Below are 22349 nucleotides of genomic sequence, written 5' to 3' on the forward strand. Positions count from 1 at the left end.
TTTTCGTCCCAAGGTCAAGGTCACGAACTTAGAAAATTGCGAATTTTGACGTAAAAATTTGTCTTCTCCGAGGGGTTTGTCGAATCTGGCAGGGGTTTCGGTATTTGGTTAGCCCAGTGGCACCTGCATAGCCCCACGGACCTCGATTTTTCATTTTCGTCCCAAGGTCAAGGTCACAAGGTCACGAACTTAGAAAATTGCGAATTTTGACGTAAAAATTCATCTTCTCCGAGGGGTTTGTCGAATCTGGCAGGGATTTCGGTATTTGGTTAGCCCAATGGCACCTGCATAGCCCCACGGACCTCGATTTTTCATTTTCGTCCCAAGGTCAAGGTCACAAGGTCACGAACTTAGAAAATTGCGAATTTTGACATAAAAATCATGCGATCGCCCAAACTTTGAGAGCTTGGATGACAATATTTTTTATGCATAATCTTGAGGTCATTCCCCACCGAAAGTCTTGAAACCATTTTGCTCTATCTCGAACACCTTGTCCGTGGCGCCCCCTTCAAGTTTGTTTTTACGCTGATTTCATCAAAGTATGGATAATCCGAGGAGTGCGAAATGCCAGATAGCCCATATGACGTTATATTGTTACTGGAATGTTCCAGAGGAAGTTTTGCACCAAAGATCATAATCCTTGACCTTTGACCTTTAAAGTTCACAAAGGTCAAATTTTCAAAGTTGTGGGAATCAAACCGGGTTTTCGACCTTCTTCGACAAACTAACTCCAATAAGCTATTGCACGTATCCTGTTTCCTTATTTTCATGTCAACATTGTTTTGTGACCTTTAAAGGCTATGCAAAGGTCAAATTTTGAAAGTTGTTGAACGAAACCGGGTTTTCGACATTTTGCAGCTAATAACCTGTGACTGGTACCACATCATGTTGATAATTTTTAGAACTTAGTCAAACATTATCACATTGTCTCATCTTTGACTTCTGAAACAATCTACATTGTCAAATACCGCTCGTGAACCATCGTCGTCTTCAGACTTGTTCAGAATAAATTTGTCATATACAATTGTGAAAGTGGGCCATGAAACGGTGACTTGATGAGGCAATTCCTCAGCATGAATGACACATTTTTGTAATTGTGACTACTTCAACAACCTATGTTCGCAAAACAATTTGTTGTGGTTTTCATGCACTCTTAAAGTTTCAATTGGAGCTCACCATTACTTCATTGGTACAAAGAACAGTAACTGTTTGCCCATGAAACACTGTTTTTGTTTTTTTACTACTGTCCATGCAACAAAATAAAGATAACTTGATACTAGAGAGAAGTTGATGGTACACAAATACCCATGCTTCCCAACTAAAGCAAAGTTGAAAGATGGCAAAAAGTTCCATCAGGAATGACCCAACATCAAATTTTGAGTTAAATTTTTTTTCCCATTTTGACCCAAAATTTTTTTTTTCCATTTTGACGCCAAATTTTTTTCCCCCATTTTGACCCCCATGACCTCAAGTTCCGACCCCCTTGGGCATAAGCCGGAGTCAAATCCAAAAAAAACCGTTACAAATTTGCCTCTCGCTCCTCTATATAAAATCTGTGTATCGCCACTCGCACCGTTCATTCTTCGAAAATGGCTCTGAATGGTTGAGGATAACACTCAGAAGGGTATTCCTCCAAGCAGACCACTGACACGGGAGAAGGCGAAGCTCCTGCACGACAATCTCTCTGGTCAAGCAAGAGCGTGGCGGGTACAAGCGGAACCTCCAGCCCGTTTACAGCGAGCAGGGGTGCTTCTACCGCTTCACGGTGCGATACAATTTGCACAGCGTCAAGCTCGTCAGGGAATGTGCCTCCGCAGACCACGACGCGGCCAAGACATTTCTTGCAGAACTCGCAAGCCTCATCGAAAAGAAGGGGTATCTTTAATGCTGATGAGACCGGCTTGTTTTGGAAAAAGATGCTGACCAGAACATTCATCTCACAGCACGAGAGCAAAGCAGCCGGCTTCAAGGCCGCAAAGGCCAGGGTATCCCTCCTCCTCTGTGCAAACGCCAAAGGGGACTTCATGGTAAAGCCCATGAAGTTCTACCGTTCCCTAAACCCGTGTGCATTGAAGAACAAAAAACAAGCAGGCGCTGCCTGTATATTGGAGGGGGAACAGAAAGACGTGGGTGACGTCTGAAGTTTTTATAGATTGGGTGCATAACCATTTCGTTCCTCAGGTCGAGGTACCTGGCTTGAAAGAACCTTCCGTTCAAGGTAATCCTGCTGCTTGACAACGCTCCTGGGCACCCCACGAACCTGAACGGCGCTCACCCGAACGTTGAGATCATGTTCCGGCCGCCGAACACCTCCTCCCTCATTGAGCTGCTCGACGAGGGGGTAATGTCAACTTTCAAGACTTATGATACCCAGCACACCCCATCTTTATCCTCATCATCATCTTCATCATTTAACGAAGTTACGTGTGCTGTGTTTGTTTAATACAAAATTGAAACGGTACAGGATATTGTTGTTGTTTTTTTCATTTCGAGGTATGGTATGGTATGGTTAAGAGACTTTAAAATGCATTCTTCAATAAATTTAAAACGGTTCCTGGTGTTGTCGTTTTTTTATCTGTAAGCATCTTTAATGAAACTGTAATTATGCTTTCATGGTCAAAAACATTTTAAACTTTAAAAACTTTCCCCTTTGAAGCAGGAATCGCCACGAACCGATAACGTTGTCCCCCTTGTCCCCATTGTACCAATTTCCCGACTTTGGTGGTTTTGCCATCTGCGACCTTTTGCATGAACCAGGAACCGCCGCGAACCGATAACGTTATCCACCTCGTCTCCATTGTAACAATAACAACACACTTGCGCATTTTTCCCCGACATTCGCGAATTTTTCGTGGGTCGGAAAATCACCAGAACTTATCCCCCCATTTCCCATTGAAACAATGCCCCCACATTTGCGGGGTTTTCCCAGAATGTATCCACCGCGAATGTTGGGGTCCTGGTCCTCACAACACGTAAAATTGATCTTACAAGGCAGTTTGCAGAACAATGAAAACGTTTATGAAGACATAAAGGTAATTTTCAAAACTTCAAACAAATTTTCACAATTCACCAGATCGTATTCCACCCCCCAAGTGTTATCATTAATATTTGTCAACTGCTATTACCTGTTCCATTGAGCTGCTCCAGCAAAGTGGCAGGCTGTGACTTCAATGCGTGCACAGGTGTCCTCTCTGGAGTGTGCTGTTGTGGCGTCTCAAAACCTTCTTCAGAGTCTGTGCTTCTGCAAATAAGAGACCAGAAAGTATGGATTTTCAAATCAGCAATCTAACCGCATTTATTAATAAAAAGAGAGGCATCCGCCCGTCCGTCCGTCACGGGAAAAAGAAGACCTGAAGCTTGAATGTAGCGGTTCCTGCCGTCGTAGATTAATAAGAATGGTGCAGTTGTAAAAGCTAATAATCGAGTTATTAATTGAAAAGCCAAATCAACTTACTTGGAACAAATATTCATATCCATTAAATCATAACAATGTCCATTTTCAAATCCCGTTTTTCTGAGATTGAAGAAGCAGAAATGGGAGCTTTATACTGCAGTTCCAATGGTAACATTTATTATTCTACAACGACAGGAACCCTTTCGAAGGAGCATACAAAAATTATATGTAGTGTCGTAATACTTCTCGAAGTAAGAGAAAAATTTATAAAAGTACACAAAGACCACCCCAACCACAGCCACAATGGAAGGCAGCAGCAGCAGTAACAGCAACAGCAATGATGACGTGTTATAAAATATCTTTTTTCACATGTTTCACTTCATTTTACATCCTTGTTGACATTCAGATAGACATGCAGTATGTTTGCAAAGTACAACATGCATGGTCTGTTTTGATTAAATCCATCACCGAAGTGATCACGCCGAGTTTTCATAAAATAAGCAAGGCATAAAATAGAAAAAAAAAATTTTGAAATACTGATGGCTTATATCAACACATGCCAAAACTATTCTGAAGAAAAGGGAAGGGGAGGGGAGGGGGGAACACTTACTATCACTACTTTTTACTACCATTTCGATAAATACTAATAGGCTAAGTGTCCAGAAAAACAGCATTAAGAAAGAGAGGGAAGGAAGAACATCTCAATTAATTACATGTTCGCCTCGAAGGCGTCTGACCCTGGGTTTGAGCACCAACAAGTTAATGATATCTGAAGTGCAATGAAAGCTGATCAAGTACAACATGGTACTTCATTTTAAACAATAAGGATACTTCTTGGTCATGGGAGGTTTAGTTAGGAGGAAGTATAAAGGAAATAATATGGCTGTCAAGGTTGTTGAAAGAGGGAGGGGGAAGGAGAGATCTGATTACATGGAGATGTTATTAAAATAGTCAAGATCACATCTGTCTTTCTTGGATTCTGTGGCAACTAAAGCTCTCAACATTATTGGAATCTCCCGTGATGACGCCAAAGGAAAGGTTTGGCCTCATCACGGGAGATTCCATTATCTCCCGTGACGATGGGTCTGTTGCTCTCGCATCGCAAGCAGGTCGGTAGTCTCTGTGTTCTACCGTCTATTCTTTAATATTACTCCCTCTCCTTTCTCAGTCCTCCGACGCTCCCCAGCAGCTGCAGGGTGCACATGTTCCCCCAGTAATCCCCTCCTGGTTAAACTTCCAAAATCCAGGCTGACTGCACACGCAAGTTTTTTATTCTCCAGTTCTCCTGTCTATGGAACCACTTTCCAGAGGCTGTTTTGTCTCACTCTTCCTTACAGGACTTAAAACAAGCAGTGCACAGTCATCTCTGGCCATCCCCAATTCCAACTCACGATCTTTAGGACCCCATTTACCTTTCCTTACACAAACATTTTACTTGATAGTTTCAGTTTTCTCCTCTTCTCTTCTCTTCTCTTCTCTTCTCTTCTCTTCTCTTCTCTTCTCTTCTCTTCTCTTCTCTTCTCTTCTCTTCTCTTCTCTTCTCTTCTCTTCTCTCTCTCTCTCTCTCTCTCTCTCTTTCCTCTTTCCTTTTCATTCATCCAGTGTTCATTATATCTTGCTCTTCCATGGGCCTTGCTCTTATAAAGAAAAAGAACATAACAAAGTGTCCCAAGAGGTGAATGCAAACTGTTTTGTATTTTCAACACAGTTGGTCAAAATAGTAAAATGCACAGAAAGTGGCAAAAATAAAATGCTTGTTGGTATTTTCTAACATTTTCCTGTACGAATTGGCGTTATTAAGATTATGATCCTAAATGCACATACATCAGGAGGAATTTAATATGTTTTCTGTCGCATACACATCATTTGTCATCATCATATTCTTCATTACCATGGCTGTAATGAGTTATCTTCCCCACGGCAGGTCCAAGCACCACTCCTTGAGGACAGCAATGCGGTCAAAGCAGGTGTATACGGAAGGAATATACTGGATGGGTTGTGATTGCTTTCCAAGTGCGATTGCGATTTTAACCTGCACCAAGATTAAATTACAGAAGCTCAGCCAGTTGAGCCAACATGGAGTTTCAGCAAGGACCAGCGATGCATTAACTATTTCAGATGATGCCCCATCTTCCCTATTTTTTGTGTGTGTGTGTATGTGTGGGGGGGGGGGGGCTGCCAAAAAATCCTCCCTCGCTCAACCTTTTCTCTGATGTTGATATATTAGCCCTTCCCACAAATTTCTCAAGAAAGGTCAAGCATTCATGCACCAACTGTTTCATTGACAGCATCACCCGAGATCAAAATACTTTTCAAAAAGAAAAATAAAATGAAAAGATGTACACCATATTCTATTTCCCACACATCTTCCATACTTTGTCAGAAATAATACTCTACTTTAAGATTCCAAATCATGATGAATTTCTTTTACGTCAAAAATTAGTGAAGTAAAAGCACAATTATTTTCTCCTTGTTTGGTGCGGTGAACACATGACTAAGATATCTGGACATGTTTTTTTAACTAACAAAATTTTTATGATCGGCTCTAAAGAAGCAGCGACTGCATGCATTAAACTAGAACCGCACTTGGTAGAGCGCATACGATACCTCCACCAGGCTGAACAGTTAACATTTTGTATCTCACCGATAGACCACATCTGCATCCGGACCTGAACCAAAATCTAATCAGCTTGTTCTCGTCACCGACCCAACTCATCCACCAAGTTTTATACGGTTTGAGATATCATGCTATACTGTTTATTGTTTTTGGCCCGATCTTTCAATGGTGAAGAAACACTCAAAAAATTTTGAGTGTCCGGATCTTCACCAAAATCCAATTAATTTGCCCATCACACATCCCACCTGTCCACCAAGTTTCGTCCGAATCCATCCACAACTTTTTGAGATATCCTGCTCACAGACAAAGACAGACAGACATGTGTGAAAGCAAAACCTGCATCCATCTTTGGTGACGTCGGCAAAAAAAGCAGACATAATGACATTTTTTTTAAATGCACATGCACAACTTATCAACACGTTATCACACTTCTCATACTGACATCTTCATCGCTACATTTTTGAATTCTTCTTCATTTTTCTAATGCAGTTTAAGATTGCACTATTATGTTGTTATGGATTAAATGATTATTACCTCCACCACCAAAGGTGGATGGAGGTTATGTTTTCATCCCTGTTTGGCTGTGAGCAGGACGTCCCAAAAAGTTATGGCCGGATTCGAATGAAACTTGGTGGACACAGGTTGGTGTGTGCAACAAGAACAAGCCGATTAGATTTTGGTTCAGGTCCGGAGGCAGATCCAGCCTATCAGTGGGATTTAAAATGTAAACTGTTTAGGCTAGTGGAGGTATGTGCTCCACAGAGTGCTGTTCCAGTTGTAAATGAGTTGCATCATCCATGGTTGCTACAACACAGAATATATATATATATATATATATATATATATATATATATATATATATATATATATATATATATATATATATATATATATATATATATATATATGTCCATGTTAGTCAAAACACAAGTTATTGAACTTTAATGGGGTGAGACCCAAACTTTCTTAACTTCACTTTATTGGCTTCCTCAATCATATTACTGTTTCTGCCGTATAATTAATTTGAGAAGTGTCTGTGACCTTGTGTTTTTGCTTGTTTGAATTCTATGCACCCCTAACAGTTGAAAACTGGTCATTGCACTTGGGAAGGTTATTGGCGATAAAAATTCAGTCCCAAAGGGTTCACGGTGGGGGGGGGAGTGAGGGGGTGGGTAGCACCCCAATGGTCTCTATGTAAATGTGCATCATATAGCAACGCCTCCTGTGGGGGAATCATCCCATCCACAACTTGAAAATCACCCTGTCTGTAATTCTTGGGGAATTAACCCCTCCATAAGGATAGGTTATTTTCTAGTACATCATAATGTGGCAAAAACAGCATTATGAGAGCACTAATGGCATTCAGAATATCACAACAAATTGTAAGGTCCTCCGAAAAAAGCCCATCCCTCGTTTTTGCCTTGCAAAGTTAATACTTGGAAGGCAACAAGCATAGCCACCTCATACTTCTTTGCATTAAGCAAAAGGTTCTTTTTACAAAGTTAATAATGGAAAGTATTTCCACACACAAAATTCAATGCTCTATCGTCTACTAGGCATTGTTACCCGTCGTTTTACTGAACGGTTTAATCAAAAGACAACACGTACTTCAGAAACATTCTGCTCCATTCACTCCACAATTCGCCCGAGGTCAACTTCCATCTGCTTGGAAGTCAGCTATCACCTGCATCACCCAACCTTGCTGCTTATATATGGTGTGAGCAAAAATCACCTTGACTTTGCTGCACTCAGTGTTGGATGCCTTGGTTCGAACCTCTGCTTAAAATGAGTGCAATTAAACAGTTTGAAAATTTCAAATTATTCTCACTCAGATTTCAACATCACCGAAATGCATATTATCAAGTTGTTTTAAAATTTATCAATGCAAGGAGATGATTATTTGTATTATACCGGATACCACTGGGTGATGCTACACCATACACATTTACAGAGAGAGAATCCACCCTAAACCCCCTCCCTCCCCAGATATGCTACCCTGACTGAAACCGTACATACACGGGGTACCCTTCGGCAACATGGACAATTTGGTTGGATTTGGTTCATTTGTTTTCTTGAGTTTTTAAAGCAAATACAAACAAACAAAGAAACAAATATATAAATACAAAATTCCACTTGAAATTACTTCCCCAACTTCCTGTGTCGAAGTGGCGACCTGTCCAGGAATGCAACCCAGGCCAAGAAACTGCTTCGGTCGCACCGACACTCCAGAGTGTGGTACGTGAATGAATGAATGGAATGAATAAATAAATGAATGCAACAAATGAATGTGTGCAATGAGCAGATAAATAAACGAGTGGTGGTGTGATCGGTTGGGTCTCGCACACAAAATTAAGCCGTTTGAGTCAAAAACTTTTGTTTTTAAAAACCACCGTGCTCCACTTATGATCACACTTACAAATGAAAATAGTGACATGATGTACATCAATATACTTCATGAATGAGGATTTTACTACTTTCACTTGGCAGATCAGAAAATGCCTCAAAAAAAGGTTTCAAAGATTGTAGAGAAAATAAATAAATAAATAAAACTCCTTTACGGCTTGTGTATTTAAAAAAATGCTGTTTATAGCACAGAAGCCTTATTACTCACACAAAAATAAAAACGGATACTTATTTCATTATTCATCTGAAAAGCATCTCGATTGGAATTTGAAACTGGCAGCAACATCTCAAACAAGTTTTACTGCACACGTTTTGTAATGATTCACTGATATCAATAACTTCACAACTCGGAAATCACCACTTCACAGGGAGGTTTTAGGTGTTCTCGTCCAATTGCTATAAACTACAGCAAAACATGATCTCATTGTAAAGGACGATGTACATCAAGCATAGTTACTTACAAATGGCAGGAAGCATTATCAACCCCACCCCGACTTCTTCAAACATTAGCCGCAGGTGCTTTCACCATTTTCCCCGAATTCTCCTCACTACCCTTAATCTCGCGACGCCTCCCAAGATGACCCACAATAATTTATGCACAAAAACTGTGTCATTGTGCACTTGCAAAGCAATGCTGCCACTGCAATTAATTTCTCCAGGAAAATAGTGGCTCAATTTCTCCACGTATGGCGACCGATGCTGAATCGTGAGTGCAATTCAATTTGCAGCCATGGCTGAGATGCAATCACTCACATTCACAAAGAAACTCAGTAGCCACCATTACCAGCACCACCGGCACCACCACCAGCAACCTGGTGCATCCCAAAGTCACAAATTCATTTAAGGATTTCTGAATGCTGAAGCATATTACTGACAGCCTATTTTTTTTTTGCCAGAAATGCACGTCACAATGGAAGCTTTCAAGTGAGTCAAAAAAATAAAATAAAGGAAAAACAGTATGGCCTACCAGACAAATTACATCAATTTAAATTGCAAATAAACTATTTGATTCACTGGCTAAAATCATGCACAAGCACAAATCTGGATGCTTGACTTTCCATATATGTGATTGAAAAGGAAAAAAAAAAAATCACAAAACAAAATTGATGTGCGATTACCGAGAGAAAGCCATTTTAACATCCACTTCTGATGAATTCACATCGATTAAAGATCACACGGTACACCGACATCAACGTCAGGATCTTCAACAAAATACCAAAGATAATCATCAATCAAGAAGCTGCATTTCAAACAGACAAACGGAACATCCTTGCAGGCGAGAACAAAAAACAACAACAATAATACAACATCTGGATCATGCGAAGGGACTCACATGCCCTCAGAAGGCTGCTGCACACCAGCCAAGAGCTGCTGTGACTGCACGCTTCCCATGCCGGCCCTGCACGGGCCCAACAAGCACGGTAAGCTCTTGCAAAGCAGGCTCTTAGGGAACGACGTTACGCCTGGTTTGACAGCACACCTGCTACCACCGGTTTAAGGACTTTGCTCAAAAGGCAAAAGGAAGTGAGGCCGGCCACCCATAGACACAGACGGTGCTGTGTGCAGAAGGCTCTCAGCCAAAGCCCATCGGTAATGCTGCAATGCTGCACTATTGCTCCGAATTGCCCACAAAGCACATGAGCAGACTTGGCTCCGCCCCTTCCACTGTTCATCCTATCCATGACGACATTACGTCACCTCCTTCATCAGTACATTTTGTACCCACGCAGCTCCACCTCGTGTAGAAACCCGTGCTTCAGATTCATCTAGCCAGTCTCAGGAAACAAATTTCCATTCACAGAATCATCTGCAATATTAAGCCACCATATTTACTTTAAAACTGCATCATTGTTCACAATTTTTAATCACACAATGATTACTTTAAAAACAAAATCAACCACATTTGCTTGGTATCCTGACAGCCAGCCATTCATCAACGTACCACTTTTGAGGCAAATCATCTGAAAATTTCAACAGGCTAAATGTTTTCAATGACCAGGAACTTCACATTCATCCGGTGTTCTATGCTCTTGATCAGGACTCGCTTGGCATATTAAGTTTCAGCACATAAATTAAATTTAAAAAAACACAACCAATTATCCAATTGGTTCAACACTATAGACAAATTTTCTTAAAATATTAATCGACAGACCTTAATGTCTTTTCAAACCAAAAAAAATAAGTCAACATCAAATCTTAACCACCCGAATCAAAGTTTGCTAAACATATACACATGCAAAGAACGTTATCTTTTCAAACACTTGCCTTTAAAAAGAATATAAGAATTAAAAATAAAAAAAGTAAAAGTACTCCTTAAAAGTCAAATTTTTTTTAAAAGTATTTCTTCGACTGACATTTTTTGCACTGTTACATCTCGGGTTGATGGAGGTGAAACGTCACGTTTCACAAGAACATAAGCAGACGATACAAATTACAAGGACATTAGTAAACAACATACAAATCAACCTTCATATGGGATCATATGGGATAACCAACCTCATGAGCAATGTTGTAATCAATTGTAACACCAAGCAAGCAAACCCAAAGCGATGCAAGCTAAAATCTATATTGACTGAGGATACATGTGTTCAGTTCACGAGATAATGCATGCACAGCACCACTATTTTCAATTGAAAAAAAAAGCACCCGAAAAACTAAGCTAAAAAGAACGGAATACATTTCAAAACTGGAACGGCACTCGGTCGAGCGCATACCTCCTCCAGGCTGAACAGTTTATGCTTTGTATCCCACCGATTGGCTGCATCTGCACCTGAACCAAAATCGAATCAGTTTGTTCTCGTCACTGAACCAACTCATCCACCTACTTTTGTCATAATTCATCCACAACTCTGAAATATCATGCTATATATAATTTTTGTCCCATCCCTCATTGTTGAAGAATCACTGAAATTATTTTTAAATTCTCATATCCAGATCCGGATCTTCAACAGAATCGAATCAATTAATCCTCATCACAGACCTGACCTGTCCACAAACTTTCGTCTGAATCCATCAATTACTTTTTGAGATATTGTGCTGATGTATTGTTTTGAACCCCATTATTCAATGGTGAAGAATCACTTTTTTTAATTCGAGTATAAGGATCTGGATCGTCACCAAAATCTAATCAATTTGTCCTTATCACACACCCAACATGTCGACCAAATTTTGTCCAAATCCATCCTCAACTTTCTGAGATATCCTGTTCATAGACAGACAAACAGACAGACCAGACAAATAAAATGACGTTAAATCACGCCAATTGCTTTAAAAAATTGACGTCATACGCTTGCGAAAACTGTGCATAATTTGTACTAACATGCATTTTAAAACATTTAGATATTCCATTGAAGTTTGTTTTGGCGTCAACAGGAAGTCACTACGACTTCCGGTCACTGAGTTATGTCCAAAAATGTGATTTCACGTTGTGTGATGTCACGTCGTGACGTTTAGTCCGATTAAGACGGGGTTTGGACACGGACCGTCTCAGGTGGATTGCCTAACAGGTGTAAAAATTTAAGAATGACTGATCCAGCCGTTTGGGCTGTAGACGACAGGACAAACAAACAAACAAACCAAAAAACAAACGGAACAGACTAACATACTTGACAAAATCGAAGATTTCGCCAAGCAAGACGACGACGACGTCGTGCAGAGCACGATACTTGCAAAATCCATAAAACAAATTTGACCTCAAAAATAATTGGTGGTTGAATTCAATGACCAAATATGCAACTCCTCTTCAAATTTTAAGTCAGTTGGACGAAAATTAAGAATTTTAGAAATTCGGCCTACGTTGTCCTTTTGGCCGACGTTGACCTCAAAAAAACTGGTTGTTGAACTTAGTGATCTGAAATGTAAATCCTCTTCAAATTTCAAGTCAATCGGATGAAAATTGAGGCTTTTAGAAATAACACCTTAGTTGTTGACCATGGGCCTATGTTGACCTTTTGGTCCATGTTGACCTCAAAAATAATTGGCTCGTTGAATTCAGTGACCTGGAATATAAATCCTCTTCAAATCAATCGGATGAAAATTGAGGAATTTATAAATCTCACCTAAATTGTTGATTCATTTGGTCGAAGTTGACCTCATAGAATTCACTGGTTCAATTTAGTGACCTGAAATATAAATCCTCTTCAAATTTAAAATCAATCGGATGAAAATTGAGGATTTTAGAAATCTTACCTAAGTTGTTGACCTTTGACCTATGTTGACCTTTTGACCTCAAAAACAATAGGCTTCTTCCTTATGACAAACTCAACCATGTGGTGAAGTTTCGTGAAGATCGGTTTTAAATTGTGACCTGACGGCGATAAACAGAGACAGACAAATACACAGAATAACAAAATCGACTAACGAAAATACTTGCTTCCACCAGGCTGAACAGTTTATGCTTTGTATCCCACCAATAGGCTGGATCTGAACCAAAATCGAATCGGCTTGTTGTTGTCACCTCACCAACTTGTCCACAACTTTTTGAGATATCATTATATATATATATATATATATATATATATATATATATATATATATATATATATATATATATATATATATATATATATATATAGTTTTTGACCCATCTCTCAATTTTAGAAATCTAGACCGATGTTGACCTTTTCACCTCAAAAATAATTGGTGGTTGAAATCAGTGACCTGAAATGCAAATCCTGCTCAAATTTCAATTCAATTGGAGAAAAATTGACGCTTTAAAAAAATTCCACCTACGTTGTTGACCTTTGGACTATGTTGACCTCAAAAATAATTGGTGGTTGAAATCAGTGACCTGATATGCAAATCCTACTCAAATTTCAATTCAATTGGAGAAAAATTGACGCTTTAAAAAATTCCACCTACGTTGTTGACCTTTGGACTATGTTGACCTCAAAAATAAATGGTGGTTGAATTCATCAAGTTGATATGAAAATGCTGTTCAAATTTCAAGTCAATCGGATGAAAACTGACAATTTTAGAAATTTGGCCTCTGTTGACCTTTTAGCTTTTGTTGACCTCGCGTCAACCGTCGATCAACCATTGCAGGGACGGTACCTACAATCTCCAAAAGTTTCAGAACAATTGGCTGAGTGGTTTGGGCTGTAGGTGAGCAAACAGACAAATGAACGAACGAACAAACGAACGAACGGAACAGATCAACATACTTGGCAAAAAATTTTTATTTTGCCAAATCACAAACAAACAGACAGATAGGTATGAAAACATAACCTCTGCCCACCTTCGGTGGCAAAGGTAACGAGTAAGGGATTCGGTAGAGCGCATACCTCCGTAATATACTCACAAATTAAAACACCAGCTTTTAAACTTTGAAACAAACTATGGGTTCCCAGTTCAGAAATTGCTAAGTCATTCAGAAACAAACCATGGTTACTGGGGAAATAAACTCAATCGTGAAATTCGACAGGCAAAACGTAATCCAAAATAAATCCACAAAATTCATGTCTCCCACAGAATCTGAAACATCTGCTCATGGCCCATGACATACTGCATAAATTGGACACCCATGTGATCGAAGTCGGTTTGGAATGGGCAAGCGTCATTAAACACTCAATGAGTTTCCTCATACCAGCGGGATTGTTAAATAAAGAATGGCAAACCCAGCTTCCCAATAAAATGTTCATCACTGTCATTTTAAGGGCGCTTTCAAAGAGTGTCCGTCAGACCGTCAGACTGGACTGTTAAGTAAGAGACACCAATGGTTCCAAACTCCTCGTGAAAGGAAGACATTATGGAAGACTGTGCGATCGTGGCTCCACTTAGAAAAGAGCACAACACCATAGATGCGAGGGATCTCTGGGTCGCTCCTAGGAGATCGATCGGCTATCTCCATGCCGTAGGCCTGTTCGAGCAGAACTGACTGGGGCAAAACAACAACAACCACCCCTAATGAGGATCGTCAAATTGTCACCCTAGCCAAAAGGAACCGCTCATAAGAATGACCTGCGCAGAGCAATAAACCCATTCGATTTAGATCCAGACGGTTTGCAAGTGACTGCATATCAGTGGAATGAAGTTCAAAAGACCACTGCTCCACTACCTCTCCAACACAATGCCATCGAGAGTCAGCAAATTAAATGGGAAACAACTTCACAAATAAAAGTGAAATGTTAATACAATGGTCTTTTCTCACTGTCTAGATTTTACCGAGACTTCAACAAGGGACATGCAAGAGTCTGGAAATTAGGTGTGGAGTGATATGTTAATTGTGCTACAAGGCAGCATGATCGGTTTTGGTGGGTGCAGCCTGATGGTATGTACTGAACTGACATTTTACTTTGCCCTAGAAGTTACCATCATTACTTATAGGGATGCTTTGTCAGTTGTCAGACCGAGAGGTGAGATCATTACACCTGTCGTCATCCTTCTGCAGGCCTGACAGCAAAATCCCAACTTCATCTTTATGGATGATAATGTCTGCCCACAACATGCACATCTTCTGCATGCTGCACTTCAGGACCACAACAGCACTTGCCTGAACTGGCTTGTGCAATCTCTCGACATAAATCTGAATGAATATGCTTGGGTATTCTTGGGAGGTACATTTGTGGTCGGCAAGTCCACCCACAGTCTCTTGCTTAACTTTTAATTTATATGAAACTACGAGCCATTTTTACCCGTCGCTTAACTGACGGATTTCCTCAAAAAAAGCATGTTGCATTTCACTCATTCTGTTTGCCCGAGGTCATCTTCCATCTGCTCGGAAATTAGCAAACATCACCTTCATCAACCAGCCTTGCTGCTTGTATATGGCGCTTCATCAACCAAAAATCACTTCCGCTTTGCTGCGAACCTCAATGCTGGATGCTTTGGTTTGAACCTCCACTTAAAATGAGTGACATGAAACATTTTGTAAATTTCGAATTATTCCCACTCAGATTTCATCAACGTAATGCACATTATCAAGTTGTATAAACTTTCTTTATATAAGAAGACTAGCATTGAACCTGTTGCTCGCTGATTGCAGTTGAACAACAAAACATATATTGTAACGTTTTTAGAAATATACCCCAGGGGAGAGCATTCATGTACACATAGGATTCCCCAGAATTAGTTATGGCATTAGTTTATGTGGAAGGTAGACCTTTGCCTCTTGTCCCGAGGCATGGGGGGTTTGGAGAGGGGTGGTGGGGGGAAATACGTTGCGGTTAGTCTGTGTATCCCCAGTGTGAGCTTCCCGTTCTCTACCAGCTTCTGAATCTCCTCAAGCCACCAACAATCCGTTTCACCAAACCTCAATTCAAGAACGACCCCACCACCCCCCCCCCCACGCCTTCAACACATCGGTCCTACCATTAACGCCGCAGTTGATCAGTCATCCCTCAGGCCATCTGTGTCCTTCTCCGTTACCACTCCATCCACGCATTACTTTATTAGGCACATTCAGTCTGTCTGTATTCATTCATCCCTCACCATTTGAGACTATTAATCCTTCTGACCAGTCGGATTACCTTTCACCATTCTTCATTCCCTGCATTCTCCACATTCATCACGCGGGACGACGATTCTCAAATACAAAGTAAAGTACAACGCTTCTCCCAAATGCCGTACAGTACAAATGAATTGTTGTGCGTGAGGGAGGGAGCGGGGCACTTCCTCACGACACACACACATCTCCACAACATGGCACAGATTTTCTACAGCTCGCTTGCTGTACCCACCCCCTCGGACATGCACCAATGACGATGCTTGCATGACGTTTGCTCCCTTGAAACTATGCCCAGCACAAGCGGCTTTAAGAGATGGAGCGCAAGGAGAGATTGGCTGCCAAAGTGCAGGTTGCGCTGGACCTAGCTGTGCTGGGATACCAGGATCAGGAGCAAGTTGTGCCAGGGCCGGAGCAGAAGCATAAGCTAAGGAATGTGGTGCAGTCCTCTGGGGTGTCTTGCAGTTCCATATACACCAACACCACATGCTTCCGACACTCCACCGTCCATCTTTCCCATGCTCACAATATTTGACCAGACGTCACCCTGCGTGAAAGAGAGGAGTCCCCCTCCTCCCCCGCCACTCACTCCATTCTGCTTCATTCTCCTCAGTTCTTCTCGTCTCCTTCCCGGATTGAATGATGATGCCTGTCTGTTGTATAAGTAAGTCTGTATAAGAGGGAAATGTGTGTTGGGGTAAGCCTGCTCTTCTGTGCTTTGTAAATAACTGCTAGATTAATTGCTTGTTTCTTGCCGGCCTGTGTAAATAAAGATGGCCACATGCTTCATAATTTTTGCCTTGCTTGTATGTGTAAATACATAATTGTCATCCTTCAAATCTGCCACATTTGTGTCCCTTCTTTCATTGATCTGACATTGCATGTACATAATAGATAGACAGGAAGTTATTTGCCCAACTGATTGGACCCGAGCCATTTTTACCCGTCGCTTAACTTAACAGTGCTGTACACACTGTTCCGATCGGCAGTAATACGAGTGCACACTGAAGGCATGGACCCCAGCGAGGACCCTGCTTCGTACAATTGCATTTTGCCGGCATTAGCAGTTGCTTAACAACCCGTCGGGCCACAGAGTTATCCATGGCTGGTGGCGGGTCCGAGTCCGCACCTCATGAGCCCGGCGCATGCGCCAACGCCGTAACAATATGTAACAGCAAAAAAAGTTTATTGAATGAATAATTGCAAATTTTTTTATTGCAGAAACGTTGTTTCCTGTCAACAGCCCAATGTTATTTTTATCAATATGCACACTTATTCACTAAAAAACAACATGATGAAATTATTTTATGTTTCCAGTGATCAGACTTTACATGTTTTGCTTTTATCTTCAAGTTTCAAAATGCAATAACATCGATTCATGAATAATATACCATCATAGAGACCGAGTTTAGAGCTAAATGTAATACCGTAATGACATCCCAGATGCAAGGCCATCTTACTACACCACTGTCTTACAAAACCCATCATCCCAACACCCAGCATCTGGCATTCAGGCCGTCACCTATGGACCTCAAATAGTCAGATATACAGGGTGTTTCAAAAAGAGTCATGCAACTTTAAATGTTTATTTACAAAGAAACAAACCTCAGGAACATGACCCAAACATTTCTTGAAAGCTTATGATAAGGTATTTTCTCCCACTGATTGCTATTGCAGGAAATCATTACTCGAGTTAGTGAAAGCCCAAGATCTGAAATTGGCATTTACGCAAAATCCTTGTAATTGATGTTCTTGATGTGTGCCCCTCCATGGTTCAGAGAAGCATTCATTGATCCTGACTCCAAAGTTCTGAACTTTCCTGGAAGTTTCATTTGGCACTGCCTGGAGGCAGTCTGACACCTCCTGCTTCAGATCATCCAGTGTGGCATGGTGGTTGGCATCGACAGAGTCCTTGGCAGCCCCCCATAACCAGTAGTTTAGAGGGTTCAAGTCTGTGCTACGGGGTGCCCAGTCATGAGCAGTACCCAGGGCAACGAGACGGTTTCTGAAGAGCTGCCGCAGGAAAGTGATGGTGTCACCAGCTGTATGCGGGAGTGCACCATCCTGCATAAACCAGGTCATGCCGAGCTGGTTTGGAGTGACCTTTTGGGCTAGATAATTATGGAACTTCTGGAGCACGGCACGGTAGTGCTCACCGTTGATCGTCACTGTCCTGCTGTCGTCATTCTCAAACCAGTAAGGCCTTCGCATCTGGCATTGAAGTCACAGAAGCATGTGACCTTAGGCCCTTTCAGGTACCTCTCAGTAATATCCCCAGGTGGTTCTGCCAACCCCCCCCTCCCACCCCCAGAAAATGTTGTTGTGGTTGTTGATGGCACCGTTTTAGTGGAAATGGGCTTCATCACTGAACCAGATCTGGTTGATTCTGTTTGGGTACTGCTCCATCCTGTCACTGAGCCAATTGCACATTTCAAGTCTCCTCATGTCATCTTGACTCAGTTTATGCCAAATAGAGATGATGCATGGGAAAAGCTTCAGTTCCTTTGTGAGGATATGTCAGACTGATGTTGGTTTGATGCCTAGCTCCTGGGAGCACCGGCGGTGGTACTTCTTGGGACTGTCCACTGCAGAATCCCACACGGCAACGATGTTGGCTTGGCTCTTGGTTACTGATGCTGGCCTGACACTGTTGCCCTTGCTCTGGTTGTGCACTGTACCCGTGTGCTTAAAATGTTTCACAATACGTTGAATGGCACCATTTGTGGGTCCATCACGTGTTCTGAGGTCGAATTCCCGAATTCCCGGCAGTCGAATTATGGTATCCAAGGCCATCTCCACTCATGGCTCGTGGACTTCCTCTCCTGTCACAGTCAACGTGTGGCCCTAAATGGAGTTCTTTCATCCCGCCTTCCTGTCCAGGCTGGTGTTCCTCAAGGTAGCGTTCGGGGCCCTGTTCTTTTTCTGGTTTTCATCAATGATCTCTCCAACTCTCTGGAAAATCCTCTATATCTCTTTGCTGATGACTCCACCCTCTGCCGTACCATCGGTCATCCCTCAGACCGGCAAGCAGCAGCTTCTTCGCTCACTGCAGATCTGGATAAAATCACAAACTGGTCCAACACGTGGAACATGTCTTTCAATCCAGACAAATTTCACACTCTCACATGTCTCTTCGAAAGGACCGTTTAGAACGCCCACCCCCCCCCCCATCCACTTTCTCAACAATCCTCTGGAAGAAGTCCTTTCTTTCAAGATTCTGGGTCTCACTATCTGCCATGACCTTTCCTGGGAAACACATTTCAAACCTTGCCTCCAAAACCAGTCGCCGACTGGGAATCCTCCATCGTGCAGGATCCTTCCTCGGCCCACCTGAGCTCCTGACCACTTACAAAGCTTTTGTCCGCAGCCTGATGGAGTACTGCTCTCCCCTCTGGGCTGGTGCTCCTGCCTCCCACCTTTCTCGGCTTCACGCTGCAGAACCAATGCATTTTGGATCATTGGCATCTCCCGCAATGAGGTTGAGTCTTTGGGCCTCTCACTCGATCACCACAGGTTGGTCGGTGGTCTTTCTGTCTTCTACCGTCTCCTCTCCAGCCTCGCCCCCCTGCTCGCTCTGCGATTTGTCCCCACATTTCCGCAGGGCGCTCAAGGTCCGCCAACAACCCCCTTCTGGTAAAACCACCAAAATCACGAATCACTGCTCACCTTCACTCTTTCATTCCTCTTTTTTTCCCGCCTTTGGAATAAACTCCCTCACTCTATTCATTCCCATTCTTCCCTCCAGGCTTTCAAAACAGCTGTTCACCACCACCTCTTATCATCCCCCATCCAAATCCTCGATCTTTTCTACCCCCGATAATCCACCCAAGCCCACCTCCTTCAAATTCCCTGCTTTCCTTCCTGAAAGTCCCTGTAATGTCCATCTTCTCTTCCCCATGTTCCACGTCCCATCCCTCTCCCTTCCACAGATCTCCAAATGTCTCTGTTCCCCACTATTTTGTCCTTCCCACTCCCTCCCCTCCTGTCTCATGCCCCCCTTGATGTGCATTGTGTGATAGCTCTCATACGAGCCTCGCCAAGGTATACAAAAAATAAAAAAATAAAAAAACGTTCGGCGGGTGTCGACATACGATTTAGTCTCATACCACAGAGCCACCACTTTTGCCTTCAGCTTCACTGTCAATGGCATAGTTGAGCTACGGAGCGAAAAATTCCAAGGAACAAATACCACGATAACACCACCAACCCCTGAAAAGGAAAACGGTATAGGTCAAAAAACAAAGAAATGGCAGGAAGTCAAAGTTGCATCAATATTTTTGAAACATCCTGTATACTGTCGGTTATGGTTGTCAACTGCCGTCAGTGAAGTGATGGTACGGGTTGAATGCCTGATGCCGGGGATGACGTGCTCGTCGAGGCCTCGCCTTGAGTGCTATATATCTAACGCTGTCATGATATCGCAGCTAAAAGTGCGTGACAGACAGAGGGACAGCCGGCTGGAGAAATCCGGCTACTTTCATGTATAAATGATTCGTAAAACCAGCTACCACCTGGTGGTACAATATAATACATATTTACAGAGAGAATTGGAGTCTCCAACACCCTTTCACCCCCCCCCCCTTTCTACCCTGACCTCCCTCCCCCAGATATGCTCATATTCATAATTTGACATAGGTATAAGCCCATATTTGAAATATGCCCGTGGTCACCTCCTCAAATTATACACTACCAATACCACTGCCGCCGCTTTCACCACAACCCATCTTTCCAGCACTGCAACTTTGAATTCAGTGATATTGCACCCTGACCGCTCTCAGATGTTAATCAACCCAACGCATCTTTGATTAGCCTACTGAATGACGACATCCCTATATTTATCTTTCAAAAAACTATCCTCAACAGCTGCTGTCAGTCCACCATATAGAATCACATGGCCCAGTCATGCTGCCTTGCGTTCCATGACATTGGTACTGCTCTCTCTATCGAGTGCAGCCTGTGGCTGCTGGTTGCATCATTGGCTGGGACGCAGCTATGCCGCTGATGCAGTGTCCCTCTTACCAGTACACTGGTGCTCATTTTGCCGACCTCGGAAGGATGACAGGCTGAGTAAACCTCCTGGTGTATTTTAATTCATCGGCCAACGGGGCTTGAACTCAGGACCCTAGGAACCCAAGCCACCACTCTAACCACTAAGCCAACACCAGGCTATTGGTACTGCCGAGACACCATCAGTAACCGATCATCTCAATTAAACTCTCAGTTGGAACAGTCGTGCCACTTCATATTGAGCAGGTGTCTCTAGATGGTTCGGCCGTTCCCATCTAATCACCTGATGTCAGTTGCCTTCAACGACAAGGTGATGGCACCATAGAGTACTCTTGACTTGATTAGTGCCCGAGCAAGCTGTGACTGTTTCTCGGCTGACACGAGTGGAATGCAGGTATTTACACTACCGAAGGGAGGATTTACCCATACCTATCTGCATTCGCACCTCCATGCCATCACCGAGACTCCTAGAGTGTGGTTGATCAACATGCCCAGGTACTTGAAAGATGTGATGCGGGGTATTGGTTTTGTCATGTCCATGCCAATTAAGATTGACCTGGACGGATAGCCGAAGAGTTCTCATAAATCAGATAATGTATAAAGGAAACAAATCAAAACGGGATAATGATGAAACGTGAGGTGAACTAAATTCCAATTTGAGGCGCCTCCACACAGTTACAAAAACTGACAAGGGGAAAAATAAAACAAAAGAAAAATCCCTCCCTTTCTTCTGGCACTTAGCTTCATGTCCAGAAGTGGTATTCTATAAGCCATGGTGATTGAACCTGCGTCGTCCCGCATGGGTAGCTCGCAAAATGGCGCCAAACCGCTCTCTTGGTGGGAAACGTACAAGAGGCAATTCGGGCAGTGATATTCAACACAAGGGCTCAGAAACCGTCGTGCAGCTTCTTTTCACGGTTGTACTTGCCAACGCCGCTCCGCTGCAAAAATGGCACCGCCTTCTTCCCTGATGGCACAACATAAGGCTACAAGGCGCGGTCTCACACAACGCAGCTGAACAGTCAATGGCTGGCGTCTTGCTCCATCACGTGTGCAAATTCACACAAACAAACAGGATTCGCGCTGCCTTTTCAGTCATGTTAAGGGCGGCCAGCCAGAGCCTCTGTCTCAATCGTGTTCCTCACAGAACCCCCCATCACACTCCTGTTTGTGTCCCGACCACCGATTCTGCCTCAATCCTCGTCTCCATAACAGGTCCGCTAACCACAATGGCCTGCCTTCCTCCTCGAACACACAACGGGATCACGTCAAGTTATTGCTGAGAGACGCGCTCTTCTTCTCTTCTCAGAAATGTACACGCTTTGTGGGACAGCCGAACAGTAATGGCTAGCGTTTTTCTCCAGCGCTCGAACAAATTCGCTTCAGCATGAACAAGAGAATCGTGCAGCCTTCTTAACAGTGTAGAGAAGCCATCGAGCGAGATCCTTTTTGCCTCCAATCACGTACCTCACACAAGTCTCGTCTCC

General features: G+C 42.6%; 1 protein-coding gene across 7 annotated transcripts in view; it reads right to left on the bottom strand.

The window, feature by feature from the left end:
* Positions 1–22349, bottom strand: part of LOC147034781 (transforming acidic coiled-coil-containing protein 2-like) — a 203526-nt gene that overhangs the window by 75583 nt on the left and 105594 nt on the right. For all 7 annotated transcript variants that reach the window (XM_085888831.1, XM_085888813.1, XM_085888786.1 and 4 more), the window contains one exon: positions 3126–3241. In XM_085888831.1, coding sequence (XP_085744957.1) covers positions 3126–3241 — 116 coding nt within the window. The remainder of the gene's footprint in view (positions 1–3125; positions 3242–22349) is intronic.

Source organism: Eptatretus burgeri, chromosome 1 (genome assembly GCF_056783735.1).
Source record: "Eptatretus burgeri isolate ZD-2024b chromosome 1, Ebu_testis_v1, whole genome shotgun sequence".
In the NCBI taxonomy this organism is placed as follows: Eukaryota; Metazoa; Chordata; class Myxini; order Myxiniformes; family Myxinidae; genus Eptatretus; species Eptatretus burgeri.